The sequence below is a fragment of the Orussus abietinus genome, unplaced genomic scaffold, assembly GCF_000612105.2.
Source record: "Orussus abietinus isolate OABI.00-Male unplaced genomic scaffold, Oabi_2.0 scaffold8, whole genome shotgun sequence".
In the NCBI taxonomy this organism is placed as follows: Eukaryota; Metazoa; Arthropoda; class Insecta; order Hymenoptera; family Orussidae; genus Orussus; species Orussus abietinus.
In genome coordinates this window covers 1,309,520-1,329,538 of record NW_019395997.1, presented here as the reverse complement: position 1 = coordinate 1,329,538, position 20,019 = coordinate 1,309,520, and the positions used below count along the sequence as shown (strand labels likewise).

General features: G+C 50.9%; 4 protein-coding genes and 1 long non-coding RNA gene across 5 annotated transcripts in view; 3 read left to right on the top strand and 2 right to left on the bottom strand.

Annotated features, from left to right (window-relative positions):
* The window catches only part of LOC111674325, a 1,727-nt gene extending 1,157 nt beyond the window's left edge, over window positions 1–570 (top strand). The window contains exon 2 of the long non-coding RNA XR_002762365.1: window positions 322–570. This is a non-coding gene — a long non-coding RNA (uncharacterized LOC111674325). The remainder of the gene's footprint in view (window positions 1–321) is intronic.
* Window positions 176–2,272, bottom strand: LOC105699498 (tetraspanin-2A). Its single transcript, XM_012424534.1, has 6 exons — window positions 2,020–2,272; window positions 1,695–1,896; window positions 1,367–1,564; window positions 1,086–1,262; window positions 814–999; window positions 176–712 (listed from the first exon to the last, which is right to left on the bottom strand). The coding sequence occupies exons 1-6, from the start codon at window positions 2,046–2,048 to the stop codon at window positions 635–637; spliced, it is 870 nt and encodes a 289-aa protein (XP_012279957.1). The 5' UTR covers window positions 2,049–2,272; the 3' UTR covers window positions 176–634.
* A 370-nt stretch (window positions 2,273–2,642) lies between these two features.
* On the top strand, window positions 2,643–4,448 carry LOC105699496 (calumenin). Its single transcript, XM_012424533.2, has 4 exons — window positions 2,643–3,053; window positions 3,152–3,719; window positions 3,786–3,898; window positions 3,988–4,448. Exons 1-4 carry the CDS (start codon window positions 2,952–2,954, stop codon window positions 4,174–4,176), a joined length of 972 nt encoding a protein of 323 aa, XP_012279956.1. The 5' UTR covers window positions 2,643–2,951; the 3' UTR covers window positions 4,177–4,448.
* A 46-nt stretch (window positions 4,449–4,494) lies between these two features.
* LOC105699499 lies at window positions 4,495–5,508 on the top strand. Its single transcript, XM_012424535.1, has 5 exons — window positions 4,495–4,680; window positions 4,754–4,897; window positions 4,970–5,089; window positions 5,148–5,227; window positions 5,329–5,508. The coding sequence occupies exons 1-5, from the start codon at window positions 4,626–4,628 to the stop codon at window positions 5,491–5,493; spliced, it is 564 nt and encodes a 187-aa protein (XP_012279958.1). The 5' UTR covers window positions 4,495–4,625; the 3' UTR covers window positions 5,494–5,508.
* A 72-nt stretch (window positions 5,509–5,580) lies between these two features.
* On the bottom strand, window positions 5,581–19,803 carry LOC105699500 (neurotactin). Its single transcript, XM_012424536.1, has 8 exons — window positions 19,545–19,803; window positions 16,657–16,882; window positions 12,104–12,292; window positions 10,660–10,873; window positions 10,290–10,491; window positions 9,908–10,198; window positions 9,139–9,804; window positions 5,581–9,043 (listed from the first exon to the last, which is right to left on the bottom strand). Exons 2-8 carry the CDS (start codon window positions 16,873–16,875, stop codon window positions 8,650–8,652), a joined length of 2,175 nt encoding a protein of 724 aa, XP_012279959.1. The 5' UTR covers window positions 16,876–16,882; window positions 19,545–19,803; the 3' UTR covers window positions 5,581–8,649.
* Window positions 19,804–20,019: the final 216 nt, after the last annotated feature.

The window sequence follows — 20,019 nt, the reverse complement described above, 5'->3', positions numbered from 1 at the left end:
CTACGGGACACTACGGGACACTACGGGACTCTACGGGACACTACGGGACACTACGGGACTTTATAGGATAACCGAGGAGGTGGCACAGAAACACCTTCCCGCGACGTCCCACGACTTATCGCAATTTTTCTAGAGGGTTCGCTAGACATGCTCGTCTAATTAAACATATTCATTGTTATTAGTCAATAACTTGCTTTATTACCCTAATTATTTTACAGTTTATTATACAAGTAGCGCAAGTACATAAGTTCTCGAGCTCGTTTGAAAGAATATTAACAAATTGTCCAGTCATGTCATCAGCTTCTTCTCTCGTTTCTTCAGCTTGGGATCTCGAAGAGTATCCGGCCAACTCCTAGGAGCTCGATGTAAAATCCACGGCATGGATTCCCTCTGCTACTCTCTGGAATTTCTTTGGAACCATCATTGAGAGCGAAATCTGAATTTATTTCTCCTAAGCGCCGCGATATGGTATAATTCCACAGTCGAATGCGATGCGCTTATCATTTAATGAGAAGGCTGCTTAGGAAGTTTATGAATTCATTAAATAAATGTTTATGTTAATACGGTGAATAGAATGACGCTGAATAATTTTGCCTCTTCTAAAAGCTATTCGGTAGTAATGTTACTCTTATAATTAATGCTTATACATAGCGAGTTTTTTTTCCTTCTGAAGAGCCTGAATCAAGATGAGGGATAGAACTGCCTGCACTACCTGTAACATCATTGTTTTGGGATGAAATTTGACATCACGATTAACATTTTTTAATCTAGAAATATTGGATAAAAATTTAAGATAATAAAATATTGTCTTACGTGAAGCATGCATAACGCCAGTGCTACTCCAGCTAGCCATCCTGATCGAGCCTCTAGAAACCATGTGAGTTCTTCGACGCAGCCATGGAAGAAAGCATTTCCTGTCACCGTATCTCTACATTCGGTTGGAAGGGGCTTTAATAACGTCAAATAGTCCATAGGACCATCTGCTCCGCAGCATCCAATCTGAAAATATGTAAACAGCAAAATTAAAGAAATATATCAACCATATCAACGGAGATATTATTTGTCGACAATAAAAGGGTACGCACATTTTCCTGAACAATTCTGAGAATGGTCGAAGCATCTTCATGGTGCGAATTAACAATTAAGGAAGTCATCGATCTTCTTATGATTGGCTGAATCTTGCTGTCATAAGTTGAATAATCCAGTAGAACTGCTGCACCAGCTAAGCCGCACACAAAGCAAAACAGCTGCGCACCAATGTGCTGCGATCGAAGAGATTTCCACTTAAGTCGTGTTACGTTAATTCTATGTTGACGTCACAGGTAAAATACTACATAATAGGAAGTTCTAGCTGATCGGTACGTACGATGTAAAGTGCCAGGACATTTTCAGCCAACGTAGCTGCGCAGCCTGCGAAGGAGATCGCCATGATAGCCACTGCAACAGCGATGAGGATATAGATGCCTATATAGAAGTCCCACAAATCCAGGAAGCCAACCCACTCTTCGAATCCTGGTTCCATTCTCAGCCAGATGGACAGTCCAAACATTCCGCAAGCAAGGAGCTGCAAGTATCATAATTCTCTTAATCGAAGTGCAAATAACATGGTACAACCCTCTCTTTTTCTCTTTCAACTCATGGGAGTCACAAAGGTATAACAAAGATAATTTGTCGCGCATTAACTTCAGACTCACCCATATTATAGTGTTGAAGCAGAATATAATGAACTTTAGGACCTCCACGTGTTCCAGCTGACCCTTCGCAGCCATTTCGGCGTTTAGAAACTCGAATACGTCGCAGAAAATGATGGGAACACCAGGAATGCTGATCGCGATCCAGCCGAAGAGACGATCATAGCGGACGACAGGTACATGGGCGGCCACCAGTTCTTTATCGCTGGAAACCAGGAGATAACAGGATAAGCACGCCCTAGATAAAGCATGACTCGTTTCCCCAGGTTTATCAAAGAATGAATCACTATTCTACGTTAATGGGGACCTTTCGTACAATCGTATTCACCTGAAAGTATATAAACAATTTCCATCCATTTAGAAAACCGTACGACAATCTGCGACTAATCATGGCCAGTGATATTTTAAGCGAAGGGAAGTCGGCACATTTAACGACGTTTCACCAGCTATCCATACCAACATCGGCTACTTTTTGTCTAAAGTTAAAAATAGGAGAGCTATTTCCGATCACAGACTCGTGTGGGGTACCCCTTTTCATTATCAGAAGTCAATGTCCACCGAGGACTTTAACGCCATATAATCTATAACAGAACAATATTATTAATAAAACAACAACATTTAAATTCATCCAACAAGACTATTCATCGAATCTTTAGAAAATTCTTGTGTAATTATATAGAAGTCAATACTGAGTATCGACTGAAAGAAAGATCTTCGAGCGCCATATATATTTTTCCGGTTACAGATCCGTAGCTGGTACTTTTTATCAAAGAAACAGTAGGTAACGAACGGAGACGTCTTTTTATGGTTTGAATTAAACGATTGCCCGCCGTTGGTCGGAGCTAAGGGAAAGAGCTAATAAGAGGAGGCAGTTTAGTCATGTGATGGATTCGATGTCCGCGATTCGCATTTTTGCAGGTTAGGAAGAGACGCGGCGGGAATTCCAGGCAAATCGGCAACACAGGAGGCTTATCGCGTGTCGCGACAAGTGCATACACGCATCACCGACTGGCTGCAGTTAATGTGGTAGTTAGTGGGGGCGTGCGTCGACAGTCGGTGGCGGAGTGCAAGAGGCTAGAGATTCTGATGATGTGGAAGCTGGAGAAGCTAGCGATAGCGAGGAGGCTTTCCGGATTGTGAGTAGAGTTGCCGTAGCTGAGTCCTTCGGTCGACTCGCGTGTCTATATTAAGAAGAGGGATAGAAGGGAAGAGAGTGGCGACCGGACCGCGACGAGATTTGCCAGTTAGTCGCCACCGAAGATGTGTCGTTTCGCCTTCCTGGGGATCCTCCTCGCGATCGTCCTCGCTCAGGCAATTCCCAAGCCCGAGGAGGACCACAAGTCTACGAGAGTGTTGGATGCGGTAAGGGAAATGTCTCTCGTTCCTGGAGGAACTTAGATATGTTGATAATACCGTGGAAAGCTTGAAGCGAATATTAAGATAAATATTCTTTGGTATAGGAACTGAGCAAACAGGAACACTTCATACACTCCCAACACAACCCCGAATACGATCACGAAGCCTTTCTCGGGGAAGATGCGAAGACGTTCGACCAGCTTAGTCCGGAAGAAAGTACGAGAAGGCTGGGATTGATCGTCGACAAGATCGACAAGGATAAGGATGGCTTTGTCACCCAGGAGGAGTTGAAGGATTGGATCAAGTACACGCAACAGCGTTATATTAGAGACGACGTCGAGCGTCAGTGGAAGTCTCATAATCCTGATGATAAGGATACGTTGGCATGGAGCGAGTATCGCAAGATAGTCTATGGTTTTGTTGACGACAAGGAGGCGGAGAGTCTGGATAAGCCCGACGATGAGAATTTCTCGTATGCGATTATGTTGAAAAGGGACCGGAGAAGGTGGTCGGTCGCCGACAAGGATGGAGACGACGCCTTGACCAAAGAAGAATTTACCGCCTTCCTTCATCCTGAGGAAACGGAGCATATGAGAGATGTCGTTGTTTTGGAAACAATGGAAGATATCGATAAGGACACCGATGGAAAAATATCTCTCTCGGAGTACATTGGTGGGTATGAATGTAATTTGTACATTTAAGAAGAAGGGCTTAATTTGATATTTCCAATGTGCGTAGGGGATATGTACAAAGGTGGGGAAGAAGAGGAGCCAGAATGGGTGAAGAACGAAAAGGAGCAGTTCTCTTCGTATAGAGACAAGGACGGAGATGGTTTCTTGAACAACGAGGAAGTATGCCATTTAAAGTTTATAACGACGTGCCATAATCCTATGTTGTCCCTTGTCTTAATTTCTAATCAATTTGTTACTTGCCATAACAGGTAAAAAATTGGATAATTCCTGTAGACTTCGATCACGCGGAAGCAGAATCTCGACACTTGATCTTTGAAGCCGATATGGATGCGGACCAAAAACTTACAAAAGAAGAGATATTAGAGAAATACGATATTTTCGTTGGGTCTCAAGCCACAGATTTTGGTGAAGCATTGGCAAGGCACGATGAATTTTAAACCATTATACAGCTTTAAATGAACAAGATTTTTATATATTTATAATGTGGTACACCTAAGAGCAGCCATAGACATTTTGCTAGTATTCTCACTGCATTTACCGTTTAGATTATACTTGTGTACTTGACAATATTATGTAAGTGTCGTTTACCGTACGTTAATACTGATTTCGTAACGTCCTTAAGTGCTTAACAGTTTTTCCTTTAAATTTATCGTCAACTTCTACTAGAATGTGCATTTTTGTCGTAAATAAAATCTCACTATATTTATTATATGCGAAGGTTAATCACTTGTAAAACGATCGAAATGTAATTACATACCACTTCCGGCTATATACGAATTGATAACGTGCAACGTTATCAAAAATTAGTATGACGGTCGTAGCGACTATCAGATAAGCAAAGATATTACTTACTGGAAGGTGAAGGCGATGAATCAAACGCGAAACGATGAGAAGACAGTGCACAGTGTTTCTCTGGCTTTGCTTCGTAGTATCTTCTAAAGGTACGCAGAAAAACAAGTAGTTCGTTACTTGCATCGTTACGTTGAAACTTAATATTTTCTTCGACACTTACAGGAAATCTGATTGTTGCAAATGACAGCAGTCCTTACTGTCTCCAGTTTACATGGCTCGGACCGATGCATAACAGTCACTCCGCTGTCAAAGTCAACTGTTCAGGGTTTGTCGGAGTACCATGCGTAGAACCATACATAGTAACCGGTGAGTGTTCAATGAATCGATAACTATTTCGATCCTTGCTTTACCCATTTTCTTTTTTTCCTTTATGTTCAGAGGATTCGACACCACCAAATATAACCTACATGTGGAGTCACTTGAATCATTCGATGATCGGTTGTCCCCTGAAGAATGGATACGTCTGTCTAAAATACAGTTACACTTATAACAATGCTGGTAAGTTCTGTCCCCCGACCAATCCCTAATTTACATTATATTCTCCATTTATTCCTAGTACTCAACAGCACGCATTTTTGTGGGAAAATGATCGAGGATACCACAACAGCAGTTACTTCTGGATGTTACTCGCAACAGGTGACATTCCTCATTATTTACTACTACACCTTCTACCATTCATTAAGGACGTACTCGAATACTATCAATCCCCTTTTAAATTCAAATTAATAATCTTACAGATAAGAGGACACACCGTAGAAGTTTGCGCCTGTAGATCACGAAATGGTAGCGTACCTTGCAACGACTCAACGGCAAACAATATCTCGGTAATAATAATGTCATCGTTACTACTGACAATTATTTATCACACTGTACAACGCGAGTTGCCCCTTTTTATTAAATGATCGTAACAAAGGTGACACCCTCGTCGACGTTGCAGCATCCTTGATAATTTTCCCCTCTGCGACGAGTACTACAAAAATGCCCCCAAGTTACTATCCGATTATACAACTTTATTGACGGCACAGTGTATACAATAAAATTAGAATAGCACAATACGCGCGGTGGCAATAAAAGATCTGGTTTAATTTAAAGAAACGTAGAGGGAAAAAAAAAAAAGAACCGATCGTACCCTCGGAACGATCGCACCGAATTAACGCGAGACCTCGTCGCGATAAAACGTAATTTCCCAACGGCGTAAGACCTGGTCATTTAACGCGATTAAATGTTAAAAATCATTATCTCGGGGCTAAAGACGTACATATATATAAGGTGCGTTCTCACTCGTGTCTAGCAAAGGCAATATGCGTGCAGGAATAAAGTGACCGCCGAGTACCCTGCTAAATCCGCGACCACAATAGTAACGCGAATAAAATGAGATAAAACGAACCGAGTGTTAAAAATTAAAAAAAGAAAAAAAAAAAGGTGCATCGTCCCTAATCGTAACCATACCGATGCAAAACTATTTGCCTCCATAATCGCCTAAGAATAATCCGTCATACGTGGTTCGAGATCGCTCTGCCGTCCCACTCGCTACTCTTCATTACACAGTATAGTATATTACAGTCTAAGATTAATTATATATATATATATTAATTGTAATAATGATATCTAATCATAACTAATAATCGCAATGCGGTAAACTAGTTACAGGGAGTCGACGCGAGTCGCCGCTATAAATACTAATTTATCACATCTCCGTGAAAATAAATTAATCCACTTAGCGACGTAACGATTACGTTAATATAAATCGGGATTAGCGATTAAGCATGATTATGGGGCAGATGTAAACGAAGGTGGCAGGGTTTCCGGCATTGCCGAAGTGTCCGATTTCGCGATCACGTCTGCGGGCTTATATTTCGTTAAAAAAAAAAAAAAAAAACAAGAATAAAAATCGAGCACTCACGATGGCGCGCCTCTCTCAAAATGGCGGGCGCGAAAAATGGTTTTTAGAAAGAAAGAAAAAAAAAACCCTCCGAGCCTCCCTAGAGGAGAGCCCTCGTTCTCTTTCGTTTTGGACCAGACTTTTTGTCGGTTTACCTGAGAGGTTTTAAGGCTTTTTCGGGAAACTGGAAGCTCCTACCTTCCATCTCAAGGAGCGCGCTTCGTCCTCTCTGACAGGAGTGACATTGACGCTGTAAAAGGCAAAAAAAAAATATATATATAAAAATTGGAGAAAAGTACATGCATATAAAATACCAGATTTGGTATCAGTCTGTTAAAAGTATTTCGTCGCTCGACCAAATTCGGTCGAAAATACTGATCGGTTTTCCCTTCAGTCTGAATGACGTCCTCCAGTCGCGAGGATGGCTTGGATTGAGCGACGAAGATGGACGTTTCGATTGCGACCGTGGTTAATTAATTACAGGCATTAATTACAGACGTGGAATCGTCTTATAATCGGCAGCATTATCACGCAGAGTGTCGGGGGAATGGTGGAAATTACAGCGGTCGCAATCGAATGCGTCCAATCCCTCGAATCGATCTCGAGTCTACCTACGTTCGGCCTTAAATTATTCGGTAAAAAAAGGAAAAAGTCCCGCGGTAGAAAAAGTCCCCGTAAAAAATCTACGTCTTCGATATCGGTTTCGTCGCCCGCAGACCTGACCTATCCCTATGTATATGTATATCACGGTACAGTAGAAAATCCTCGCGGGAGTATTTCTTCCCACGATTAACGCTAAAATCTCCAAGAGTCGCTCGTCGCTCGAGGAACCTCCTTTCGTTCATATAGCTCTAAATGAAACGTATCTTGTAACTTCCTAAGGACTACCGTAAGCTTAAGAGCGGAGTGCGAGCAAGAGGGAGGATATATCGCCCTTCGGAGGCTGCCAAAACGTCGATATCCTGCCTCTGAATAATTTCTGAGATTCTTGGAGCCGCTCTTCGAAAGTCCGACCTCGGACCTCTGGCTCGCACCCTCGTAGCTCACACCTTACAAGAATATATCGTAATATATAATATATATATATATGCACGGTCGATATTCGCTCTGTCTCTCCTAAACTAATGCTTCTCGCTACGGCTCTCATTTTCTCCTATCCCTCTCTCTCTCTGGCCGTTCCTCCTCTCGCTTGAAAAGTCCGCATGAAAGCGAGTTCCCTCGTCTCGGATTTTCACTCAATTGAGGAATAAGGTGAACACCTTATTGCCGCCGTTCTTAACGTAAAGTTACGCCGAAAAAACGGGGGCAATTTATTCCTCAGCCTAATTCTGCGATTCGTTCCTCGCTCTTCATTCGGAGGTTTCAAGCAGAGCGGAGAGGTCCTCGCCTTCCTCTCTACCTGCCCTCACGCAATATATTACAATTTGATTCACATTTATACACATACATATTATCGTTTTATCCCGCGGACCCGCAGTACGCACGTCTATAGACACTCTTTCCGCTATTAACATTAATCTCGCTCGCCTCCTCGACGGTGGGCTTCCTCGAGCTCGACGTCGCGCAAGGTGCAAGACTCTCCGAGTTCGAATCCTTTCGGCCAACCTCGACCAAGTGCGCGTTTCTCGCTAAAGCGAATACGAAAAAAAAAAAAAGAAAATCCAACCGAGTCCTTACGTCGTTTACCGGTTTCAAGGTATCCCCAGGACGTCCACTCTTGAGCTCCGTCGAGCCTGACGCCCTCGAAAGTCGGATCGCTTATTGTATCTCGTTAATAATCTCATTAGACATCCATTATCCAGCTACTTAAGTGATTAAACGGTACCCTCCCTGCGACCTCCCCACAGAGAAGTTGGACAAAGCCATCTACAAAGAGACCCGACTTCGTCAGGGTCGTACGGAAATTCAAGGATTCAGATATCAAGGATGACCCCCGGGCGCTTCTCCGTAATCGAACCGAGAGACAAAAAAGCAGACCGATAAGATAAGAGCTGCAGTCCGGGTATCTCCTCCCCCGACCCGGGAGTCACGTTCGCGCAGTTCCGCGCAATCGAACGTAAGGTACGGGGAAAGAAAAAAGATACGACGAGACACAAGGAAACCAGGAATTCGCGCGGCTTCATCCGACTTCCAGGGTGTCGAATCGCGTGCGACCCGCCCGGGATGCGCGAGTCCCTTAATCGATCCTCGCGTAGGTGGGCACGATGTTCTTCTGTATCCAGAAGTCGCAGTTGGGGTAATCGTGTTCCTGGAGGACGTCCTGGCCGACCATGAGGACCCTCTTCGCGCCCTTGGGGTCAGCCTGGGCGACCTCGCCATGCCAAACGTAGTGGTTGAAGAGCTGCTGTATCGCTGACAAGTGTCTCTTCTCCTCGGGCGTCTTGGCGGCGTAAGATCCCAGGATGGCGGCGGCGTCGCTGTCGGGGTCCGCGAAGGCAGGGTTCCCCCTCGCCTGGGTCACCACGTAGAACGGGATGTTCGGCTGTTGGGTGGCCAGGGTCAGCAAGGGGCACACCACGCGGATGTCCGAGATCATGGTGACGAGACCTTTAAGAGTGCCGTTGTACCGCCTGGGGGGAAATAAAAAAGAGAAACAGGTGTTAATCTTAATCCTCTGGACGACGATGCCGCAGCGAGACCTGGTTACAAGTATTTCAAGGACTACCTGAGAGCCTCGTCGGCGAGTCCCATGGTGCCCAGGAGAGACTCCTTCACGAGTTTCTCGACTTGCGGAGCCTCCAGGGTGGTGTTGGGGGTCCGGTAGCGAACGGGAACGCCGGCGTGGGCGGTGGTACCGATGACCAGCTTCACCGGGAGGCCGTCCCTTACCCAGGCCTGACCCACGTGCTCCTGCAGGATCGCCCCGTCCAGGACGAGCCACTCGTGCCTCTTATCGTTGGTGGCCTCCCTGGGCTCGGGCAATCCGACGTTCCCCGCGTGCCAGGAGTCGGGCACCGCGTCCATCAGGTCCTCGGCGGTCTGGCTCCTCAGGCAAGAAGCGTCGCTGCATTTGATGGCCGAGAGGAACTGCTCGCTGAGCTTCTCCGACTTCTCCAGCTCCTTGCCGGGGAAGATGGCGCTTCCGCTGGACACCCAAGCCCTGGAGAAGAGGCCCTTGGAGCGCCGCGCACCCACCAGGCTGGTCACCAGCGTGCCACCGGCTCGGTGGCCCCAGAGGGTCACCGATTTCTTGTCACCCCCGAAGTTCTCGATATTCAGCTGCACCCACTGAAGAGCCGCGACGATGTCGGAGAGTCCATAGTTCCCAGAAGTGGGAGGATGGGTCGCCCTGGAGAGGGGCTCGACCGCGAGAAACCCGAAAACCCCCAATCTGGAATCGAAAGAAAATCGTGACCACCTTCGCGATCTTCCCGTCAACCCTCCCCAAGGAATTTAATTAATCTCTCGGTTCATGACGCGTCGTTAAACCTCACCTGAAGTTAGGTCGCACGAAGACCATCTCCCGGACGCGCGCCAGTTTTGCGGAGGGCTGCATGACTCCCGGGGAAGCTCCGCTGAGCGTTTCGGCGCCGATCATCACCACCACGGGGAGTGGCGAGTCGTAGCGGACGTGGGGCGTGAACACGTCCAAATAGAGGCAGTCTTCGACGCCATCCACGCGACCAGAGGCCTCCCGTTGCCAGCACATCTCCGACGCGTTGTGCGCGTTGAATGTACCGGTCCAACAGTGCTCTATCCTGCGAAGCGGCTCGGCCGGCAACCACCTGAAAGGATGACCCAAGAGTCCAACGAATCCTCGAGAGAACTTAAATACTCTTAGAGAAAGATGATAAAAAAAAAAAAAGAAGTGCCGACCTTCTTTGCTCGACGGGAGGCACGGCGTAAGGAACTCCTCTGAAGGCGAAGGCGCCGTCCTCCAGGACGCCCTGGACAGGACCGCAAGAAGTCACGGCTTCCACGTACTTGCCATCTTTCAGGGGCTGGGCCACTCTTCTAGGCCCGGCACAGGCCACGAAGATGATGACGATGATGGTCAGCAGGATGCAGAACGTCGCAACTGGAAAAGTCGGGTCGATTAGAATACCAAGTTCGCACCTCGTGCTTTCGTCGAGTCCAGGTGGTCCGATTTTACGGAGGAGGTTATCTCAACCGGAGAGCACCCGAGGGTACGTAACGTATATACGAGGACCGTGCTCGTTCTCCCGGAAACTGGAGATCCACCCACCGGAAACTAGTATGTTTCTCCTGAGAGTGGAAAGGCAGACGACGAAGGGGTGTTGCTTCGGGGGCGCCGCATTGTCGGTGTTGTCGCCGTCCAAGCGCACGGTCTCCATGCCGTCCCCGTCGACGGCTGCCGCGTTCTTCTCGGCACCCTCGTCCAGGGTCTCCACGCTGGCGAGGCCGGCGGTCCCCGTGGTCCCCAGCTCGGCGTCTCCTTCCTGGAGAACCGAAAGAGGGGTGATCACGTTAATTGCAAAGATTCCAATTTTAATTCATGGCGAACGCCAGGAGAATCAGCGACGCAGCATCCAGTGACCTCTTCTCCAAGAGGTGCCGAACATGTCCTGAAAAATCTTGAAAAAAATCCTGGGAAACAGTTGAGCCCGTCACACTCTGCAAGGCATCTTGCCGTTCCTCTCCAGGGCTCGCCCTCACCTCCGGGAACAACCCTCTGCCGACGAAGCTGCTGATGTAGATGCTCTTCTTGCCCATCTCCTAGGTCGGCTATCCTCCCTCGAAGTGAATGGGCCCTGAAGAGCGAAGCTGCCGGCTCGAGCGACCAGCAAGAACTGCAAGGCCGCGGCAGTTCGGATTACAAAAGGTGTACACGCGTATCCCACGCGTGCAGCTTCGAAGGCACTGAGACGAAGGGAGGCGGAAGAGAGGAAAAGAAGAAGGAGGAAGACCGAGTGGTCCGTGCCGTATCTCGGAGGCTGAGAGGGGGTCTTCGAGTTCCCCGGCAGAAGGAACGGGGGCAGAAGTGGCGCCGACGAAGAAAGCCCGTGGGAAGCCGGAGTACGTGACGAAGAGCCGGTCGCGGAGGACAAGAAGAAGCGAGCCTACAAGAAGTCGGTGGGGAAAGGATACGCGCAAACCCCATGAACGGCGGGATACGACTTATGGAAACGCTCGTAACCCGGTTTACGACGTCCAGGTCGTATCCCGGGTGCGATGGTCCAGTGCCAGTAAACCCCTTATTCTCGATGAAGGATCCACGAGTAGGAGACAATGTCCTAGGAGAAAGCATGGTCGGAATTACCGACATTAGAAGAGGATCTTCATATTAGGTATCCTCTTTCCATGGAGATCCACACCGGAAGCGAACAGGAGCCCGGGGAAAGTGTCTCGTGGAAGTCTCATTCAGGGAAAAGTGGATCGAGGTACTCCTCTCTCCGGCGAAACCCACTCCCGGTTGACCCCGTAGTACTTCCGGAAGGCGATATACTCCACGGAGAGAGGGTTTCCTCTTTTCTCTCTCCCCGCTTCCTTCCTCTTCCTCTCTTTTTCTCGGCCTTCGTAAGGCTTCGGAAAAGCCGAGGAAACCTTGGGCATCGTCGAGGGTGCAGGTTTAGGTTTCACCCTCTTCAGCCGCATCCGGCTCGACGATCGACTCTCCCGTTGGCTATAAAAGCGAAGACTGGACGTAACTCTGGCCAGCTCGCAATTACCTTGTTCTTCTTCCTGGGGAAGACGGAGACCAGGGGGAGTCTGATGGCGTCGAGGATCCCTTTGCGTGCCTCCTTCTCCTTGGAGTCCTTCGCCGGGGTCGTAGGCTTCTCCGCAGGGTTCTCGCCCTCCTTCGCCATCGCGGCCGCGTCGGCGTCTCCCGATTCCGCCGGTTTCGTCGCGCTGTCGTCCTGAAAGAGAAAAGTAAAAAAAGATTTTTAAATCATACAGTCAAGCCAGGGTATTGGAACATGGCGTGAGATATCCAAAAGAATCCTCCTCGGGGAAAAAATGCCAAGGCTAGCCGGCGGCGCCCAAACGAGTCAAGGTCGAGCCGGGACAAAGAAGTCCAAAGAGGCTCCGGATGTTCCCCGACGTCTCGAGGGCCCCGCCGGAGAGCTCTTATTTTTAGAGGCTCGTCAAACCTCGCTCCGAGGAATTCTCGCGCCCTTCCTGCGCACGTGTTTCTTTTTTTTTCTTTTCTCTTTCCTTTTTTGTATCCCTTAATAACGACCCCTCCCATGCGGACTCGCCAAATAGCGCGCTCGTCCTCGACGTGAATTCCATTAAATTACTCCGCATTATTTTTCTCTATCTCCTTGGAATGAAGTGGGGAATAAAGTGCGCGAAAAGTCATACCGGCTAGAATTAAACGCTCCGCGTCCCGTGTGTCACCCTGACCCCCTAGGCTCGATTTAACGTGACGTAATTTAACCCGGAGAGAGAGCGCTCGTCCCCCGGTTAATTGAAACGAACCTCGACGATAAGCAGAGGCGGTCGCAGAGGAGCGCCGGCATGCGCCGTATCGAGGGCCGGCCTCGAGTGGCGCACATGGCTCCGCGCCGCCCGTATTTATAGCCCCGACCCACGTGACCCTGCGGAGGGGTCGCGCGCAACTCGCCTGCGCAGGGCGAAGAAACGCGACCCTCGAGACGTTTTTCTTCCAAGAACCCATGAAAAAGAAAAAAAGAAAAAAAAAATAGGGGAGCTCCTTTCTCTCACTCTTCAACGCGACTCCGTCTGTTCCCCCAGTTTCGAATATTTCCCTCCCTAGGGGACAACGAGACCGTTATTTCGAAAACGCGTCGTCGAAAATTCCGTTTCTCGCAGGTGGCTCGGCCGGAAACGAGGGCGCCCGGTTCGGGAGGAAAAGCGCAATTTTCTGGTCTGCCGAGCTCGAGAACCGATGGCGAGTCTCACCGGGTGACCCCGTGGAATTCGTTATAATTCGGGGAGGAGAGGTCCTCTCCCGGGTCGATCGCGATCGATCGATCGATCGGCCGGAAGGGTTTCGGCGATACGCACTTCCGGCCGGCGGTCATCGGAGCGAGGCAAAAAATTCCGCTTCCTCCGTGCGTCGCACCTGCCGGTGAAATGCGTCGAGCGGTGCGTTGCACATACATACATGCGTCAGTGTGCACATGACCATCACCCAGAGTGATTCACGTAAAGCGTTCGATACGACTGACGCCATATCGTTCCCATGGAAACCGTTCTAGAGGGAAATTACGGAGTTTCAAGGGCACCGTTTGTTCGCACCAGTCCCATAATTTAGAGATTTTAATCCCGCTCGGGTTAACCTAAACCACCCTATAGACAGTGGGCGCCGATCACCGGCAGGGAAGGGTGCTGCCCTCCCGGGGATGCGCGTCGGCCGCGGGAACCGCTCGGCAGTCCTCGGCCACCTTCGGCCGTCTCCGGTCATCCTCGGCCGCCGTCAATCGATATCCGACGCAACGCTCACCCCTCTCTCATTCGCCCGCCCGCACCCTCCGCGGTCGTTCGTCTAACCCAGGGCCCCCTTAAGTTCGCAGGTACGCAAAATATGCGTACCGGCGCCTCTAAGAGTCCCTTTAAATACGGAACCCCTAAAAAAAAAAAATAATAAACATCTCACCTACACCTGCACAATATAAATACGAGAAATCCAATACCTCCACATAGGGCGCTTGGAATTTCAAACTTTAGGAATTCAGAAACAAAGAAATTCGGGCGAACTTGAGACTACGTACCGGGAAATAATTCTAGGGCCCTAAAAATTTTTTATTCTAGAAACTCGAAGGGAAACTTTAACGCGCTTCGAGACCGTAGAGGTCGAAAAGACCGAGCAATGGACGCGGATGGACGAACGCGTCGGGCTTTAAGGCTTATCGATCGGCGCCTCCACCCGCGGAGGGTAACACGCGTCTCGCAAAAAGAAAAAAAGAAAAAGGAAAAAAAAACTGTCTCTAACCCTCGACTCCAAGCGGAAGGTGGAAACGAAACCGCTCGAGCTAAGTACCGCGAAGGTTCCATCCGAGGCGAGGAAAAAAGGAAGGGGGAGAGAAAACCGAAACTCCGAGTTTCCCCGGCGTCCCGAGGGGGGAGGGGAGATCCATCTCTCCCGTGGCCCGTAATTACGAGTCGGTAATAAGAGGCGTACACGAGCACAGGAGAGCGAGCCATGTGGCCGGGTACGGGCCCTCGATGGTTCCGGTTATTCTGGTTCTGGTCCCGACCGGCCCCGCCCCTCCACCCCGAAAACGCGCAGGAGCGCCCGGACGAGATGGACCGTATAAAGGGACACCTCGGGGCCCCGGCAAGACAAAGCCGAGGAGTGCCGGCCAGAAAAGGAGAAAAGGGCCGCGGAATAAACAGGGAAGTGCGTCCGACCGACCGCCCGGCTTAAGGCCGGTCCGCACCTCCTATCGAAATATGCGAATCGACCCTTCACCCCGACCTAAACCTACCGGTCCACAAATATGCGCATTTTTCAAAAATCCACTTCTCGGGAGGGAATAAAAACCACCAGATAATTCTTCGTTTAACCCTTTGGCTACTAAGAGCGCCCGACGTTTGGTCCAATATTGCCTGCACGGTCAGAGGAATTTCGCCCATATGTCGAAATGGCACCGTGTTCGAAGGGCTAATACCCTCTGTCCATCCTCTCGACGGTCACGGGTGAGTGCAAGATTGCGAAGTAAAATAAGTAAAAAAAAAAATAAATAAAAAAAATAAAATCGTGGAACAGTGGAATTTATATCGTGGCGTTAATTTAATGGAGCGGCATGGCGTGCTAGAGGAAATTCCTCCGATTTGACGGATTTTATTCCTCCCGTGGTGGGTGTTGTTTCAAAGGGGCAACGTCACGAAGCCGGGGAACGCACCGCCCAGTCATCGTCATGTACGAGAGTCGCTTAAATGCGGAACTCGAAACTCGTTAGGTCGTTTCCTCGCGTCTGGCCGTCCCCTTGTATCTTTCCGATGCGTTATATCCCGCCTCGGATGCCCTCGCGGAGTCATGCCTCGGGATGGAAGGATGCGCCTCGAGTGCGAGGGAAAAATAATTTCCCACTTAATTTTGTACGGCTGCCCGGTCAGGCTTGATCTGGGTCGCGGCACAGTTTTCCCCCGAGAAAGCGCGTTAAAGGACGAGATAAAAGTCAGCCTCGACGACGGATCCTGCCGGCGCTGATAAGGAAGAGATAGACGCGAGCAGAGAAGGGAAACGCGACATTCCGAAAGATGAAACGAATCCGACGATTACTAGTCATTAATCGAGGCCGATAAAAATCGGGAGATTAATTCCCGAAAACGCGGCCAGAACCGATTGGTGGAAACGCACGGTCAGCCTTCATTTCCGCGGCGCGTTTTCTCCCGAGAAAGCGCGGCAAAGCGCCCATTCGAGGCGATGGAAATAAAAGTCGCGACTTCCCGGGCCTGACCTTAATGATAGACCGGGGAGAGAGACGAGGAAATAGGAGAGCACGAAACGCCACGGATGAGGATATTAATCCGGAGTTAATCCCGAGAAGGCGAATTCGCGATCCTTGAAATCGGCGCGGCGACTTCAACGACTTCAACGACCGCAACAGGTGATCGGACTCGCCTCGCTCTCGGAGCGATTCGCCTCTTCCCAGGAGATGACTCACCGGAGGGTCACCCTTCGCGCTTCGTCGGCCGGCTCTCGTCGCTTAGCCCGAAGTAATCGGCACCACTTTCTTTCCCAATTAGGGGCTTAATAAGAGGAATTGAGTCAATTAAAGAAATTAGTCGGGTGCAACGACTGAAGGCGCCCGAGAGAGCTCCGCGGCGAGAGCCGCCCCGCGGGCCGAGATTCCGCGACGATTCCGCAACCGGCGGGCCCCGGAGGGGTCGCGGGAACCCCGCGACATTCCTCCGGGATCTCGCAGTTTTATTTCGGGCGAATCACCCGAGACGAGAGCCGAAAAAGAGGAGGAAGAACGAGGCAAACTCCACCCGGGACGTCATGCCCTGCGCTCGCTCCCCGATCCCGTACAAAAGAGGCACCACTCGTAACGATAAATCGGCGCGATAAATCCGCGCAGACCGTATGGATTTACTCCTAGGAACTCGAATTATCCCAAATCGCCCGGAGTGATCGTTACGCGTGCGCCCATTTTAAGAGCCATCCTCTTGAGCGTTATGCCCCTCTCTCTCTCTCTCCCCGTTTCTCGGGAAGTGTACGCCATATAAGGCCCATGCAAATCGGGTTGCGAGGGTCGGGAAAAATCCTCGGCCTCGGCCAGGGTACCTCGATATCCCGGGGACCGACCTTGCAGGGTTCCTTGCTCTTGGTGCGACAGAAGCCCGGCATCTTGATGCCGCCTATGGGGATCTTCTTCTTCGGCTTCTGCTCTTCGGCCTCGGCGTCCGAGGCCGGTACCGAGCCCGAGTGCTTCGTGTTCTCGGCGTTCAGCATCTTCTCCCTCTCCTCCTCGGCGATCTCCTTCTTGTCCATGCTCTTGTCCTGCTCCTGGTCGCCCTGGCTCATGTCTGACCTGGAAGGTGGGAAGGAAAGGTAAGACCTTTGCAAAATGCCCTTGAAAATTAAAGTAAGAGGAGGAAGGAGTCTAGGCTCCCGTTAGGTTTCGGACTATTGTCCGGCCTCGAAGGGTCCTAATCCTAACGTTATAGGTACCTCGCCCCAGCCTTCCCAGGAACCCGGGTCCCACCTTTCAGGGCCCAACCTCGGTTTCCAACCTGCGAATCTTTATTCCAGGGAAATCGGCCGAAGATCGCGACCCTCCCTTAAATCTCCTTCGACGTCCCGTCCCTTTTCGGCGCGTTTTCTCCGCCTCTCGGCCCTGGTCGCCCCGAGTTTCGAAACTGCCGTAGAAACGACTCGAGGGAGAGAATTCCCCGGCACCGTCGACGCGACTCTCCGAGGTCGATTCGCGTCGGGAAAAAATTCCAGCCTGGGTAAAAACGTGCGACTCGTTAAACGCGCCCGACGTTACCCGTCGAGAGGCCTCGGGGCCCCTCGTAGATCCGGTGGATTTATTTTTCCTGGCCCGTCCCTCCGTTCCTCGAGCGCCGCGACGCTCCTAACCTCTCCGGCGCCGAGCAGCTGCCGCGCCTCCTCCTCTCCTCCGATCCTTCACGAGGAATAAAGGAACTCCGAGCAAACCTCTCTCCCCCATAAGATATGAAAAACTCTGGTTAAGTTAACCAAGCAAGCTTGGGAATTAAACCACGGTTTCTTTTCGCCCATAACCGAGCGAGGATCATGCCTGTCGCATTGTACGGCCTTCCGTCCCGCGTAAAGAATCTCCACGGTAGCGTTTCCCCGGCGGTACCTCCCCATCTCCCGTTTCCGGGTGTTCCCACCCGGGGAATCAAGGTCCCATAATCGGCCGGCGCGTTCCCAAGAGCAAGAGAGGGCCCGCTCGCACGTGGTTCCATTTTTCCGTCCCCTAATCCGCCCCCGTTCATAGTTTCCACCTCGACCCCCGTACATACATCCATACAATGGACATGGGGAACAACCGTATATACACAATACCCATGTCGTTCCTCTCACGGTCGCGCATTGTCTGCGAGACGGATCACCGCCTCGGCTCACGCGCATCCGATCGGCGCACGTCTCTCCTGCGTGCGTCACGTGACCTCCGCGCGGGGAAAAAGTAGTCCCCCGGCGAATTGCGGAGGGAAAAATCGGAATTGCGCCGCGAAAAGCTCTCAACGCTCGAAATCGGACTCCGGACTCGGATTTCACCCTCGACGCGTCGACGCGCCGCGCCCTATGCGACGTACGCTGCGTCCTTCCGTCGCCCTCGGTTTTCGATTTCGCGCCCACGAAAATCCAAAATAAGTAAATGTAAACGCGTCTAAAGATCGGGTTTAAACCCCCGAGGACAGGGGGAGGGAGAGGGGCGTTCATTAACGAGGGAGGGTAGGCGTCGGAGGAAGACAGGGCGATTTCTAAGCGTCGCCTGGCCGTCGGGGGCGACCAGACGTAAACGGATCGATCGCGTGGCATCGTCCCCTCGACCACCCCCCCGAACTTGTGCACGTACACGGGCTCGCTGCAATACACGAGTACCGGGTGCTCCCCCCGTCCCCCTCGCCCCTTTCTGCACCCAAGTGCACCCCGTGAGCGCACTTCGCGACTCCCCCACTTGGCAGGGAAACTCCTTTCTTTCCCGTTTTTCTCCTCTCCTTTCCTCGTTCCTCCGACTTCTGGGAAGGGGATCCGCACTTAGCGGGAATTCCCAACCCCCGGAGTCATCGCACCCCGGAGGACTTCTCGTTACAATCGCTTATGTATTGCATGCATATAATATGTACCTGTATATTTATAATATATACGTGCAGAGAGGCGGGCGAGACGCGTCCACCCCGTAAGACGGTCGACGACCGACTGGCCGTCCTTGACGATTCGACGGGGTCCTGGCCGGCGCCGGAACACTAGCTAGGGGTGCGATATATCGCGGTATGTATCTTCCGGAAGTGTATCTCCACTTTGTGGTAGTATCCCCGTGGAAATCGACGGCCAGGACCACGTGAACCCGAGCTAGCATTTGATATTCGGAGTAAACGGGATCGATTTCCGCGGACTGGGCAGAGAGCTTCCCGGCACAAAGCGCACTTGGCACGGATCCCCGGATCCTGCGGGAAGTGGTGCCCCCGACCCGGGGGTTTCGGGGAATGGGAGAAGTTGGGATATTAAACCTCGCCGGGCGAATATTTAGGGCGAGCCCGGTGGCTCGAGGGAAGGAAAAAGAGCCCTCCCGGCCCCGGTGGACGCAGCTGCTTCCCCTCGGAGGCGGAGACGAGAACGATCGCTCGAAACCCCGACGGAGGCCCGAAGGCGGGTGCATTTCAAGAGGACCCCAAAATGCGCGTTCTCGCTTTTACGACGCGGGAAAAAGATGCGTTTGAAAGGAAAAAAAAAAAGAAAGAAAGAAAGAACTGCGACGCGCGGCGATCAGAGTCCATGTTTAAATTAACCTTTTTTCCCCGCTGTTACGACCCGGCAGAAAATACGTATAAAAAAGGAAATGCGACGCGCGGCTTCGCAGACGCTGAATTTACCGAATACCGAAATGCGACGCTTTTTTAATATTCCCAGCGGGACGGGGCTCTTTTGTTCGGCTCCGTTTCGGAACCCGCGTCGCGGCGTCTTTATTTCGACGCCTTCGTCAAGTGGAGGGTACTCACTCTGTTGCAGTCGGCGTTGCAGTCGGCGGTGCAGGCGACGCTTCCGTGGTTTTGGAGCACTCACTCGCGGACCGTTTCGCGACCGACGCGACAGAAGCGAAGGTCTCGCTTAGAAATACTTCGAGGGTGGTCCGGACACGTCGATGGCGGCGCGTGACGGGGATTCGAGATTTCGAGGTTATCGGTGCGCACTCGCTTCTCCCGGTTGGACCGAGTTTCAAAGGACGCACCGAGACGCGACGCGGTTCACTCCTTCCCGTTCGAGTCCAGGACGCCGAATGCCGGTCGCGCGCCGCGCCACCCCGAATGCCGGCGCTCCGCGCATGCGCGGGCTCGACCAATGGGAAGCCGCCATTCGGGGGACCCTTCCCTCCCCGACTTCGATTATCGGAGCGTAATTGCGTAAAATTGAGAAGCACCTCTTCAGCGATCTCGTTAAAATTAATAAATCGAACTTCTCCCTGTCTATGTGTAG

Bases quoted from the DNA above. Each gene is read 5' to 3' on its own strand.
- LOC105699498 (XM_012424534.1), bottom strand. From the start codon at position 2,048: ATGGATGGAAATTGTTTATATACTTTCAG. The intron at 1,897-2,019 runs GTGAATACGATT...CCTGGTTTCCAG, and splicing joins AATTGTTTATATACTTTCAG to CGATAAAGAACTGGTGGCCG. The intron at 713-813 runs GTAAGACAATAT...ATGATGTTACAG, and splicing joins TGGCGTTATGCATGCTTCAC to GTAGTGCAGGCAGTTCTATC.
- LOC105699496 (XM_012424533.2), top strand. From the start codon at position 2,952: ATGTGTCGTTTCGCCTTCCTGGGGATCCTCCTCGCGATCGTCCTCGCT. The intron at 3,720-3,785 runs GTGGGTATGAAT...CAATGTGCGTAG, and splicing joins ATCTCTCTCGGAGTACATTG to GGGATATGTACAAAGGTGGG. The intron at 3,899-3,987 runs GTATGCCATTTA...TTGCCATAACAG, and splicing joins GTTTCTTGAACAACGAGGAA to GTAAAAAATTGGATAATTCC.
- LOC105699499 (XM_012424535.1), top strand. From the start codon at position 4,626: ATGAGAAGACAGTGCACAGTGTTTCTCTGGCTTTGCTTCGTAGTATCT. The intron at 4,681-4,753 runs GTACGCAGAAAA...CGACACTTACAG, and splicing joins CTTCGTAGTATCTTCTAAAG to GAAATCTGATTGTTGCAAAT. The intron at 4,898-4,969 runs GTGAGTGTTCAA...CTTTATGTTCAG, and splicing joins AGAACCATACATAGTAACCG to AGGATTCGACACCACCAAAT.
- LOC105699500 (XM_012424536.1), bottom strand. From the start codon at position 16,875: ATGAGCCAGGGCGACCAGGAGCAGGACAAGAGCATGGACAAGAAGGAG. The intron at 9,805-9,907 runs GTGAGGTTTAAC...TTTCGATTCCAG, and splicing joins TTCGTGCGACCTAACTTCAG to ATTGGGGGTTTTCGGGTTTC. The intron at 9,044-9,138 runs GTAGTCCTTGAA...ATTTCCCCCCAG, and splicing joins CTCGCCGACGAGGCTCTCAG to GCGGTACAACGGCACTCTTA.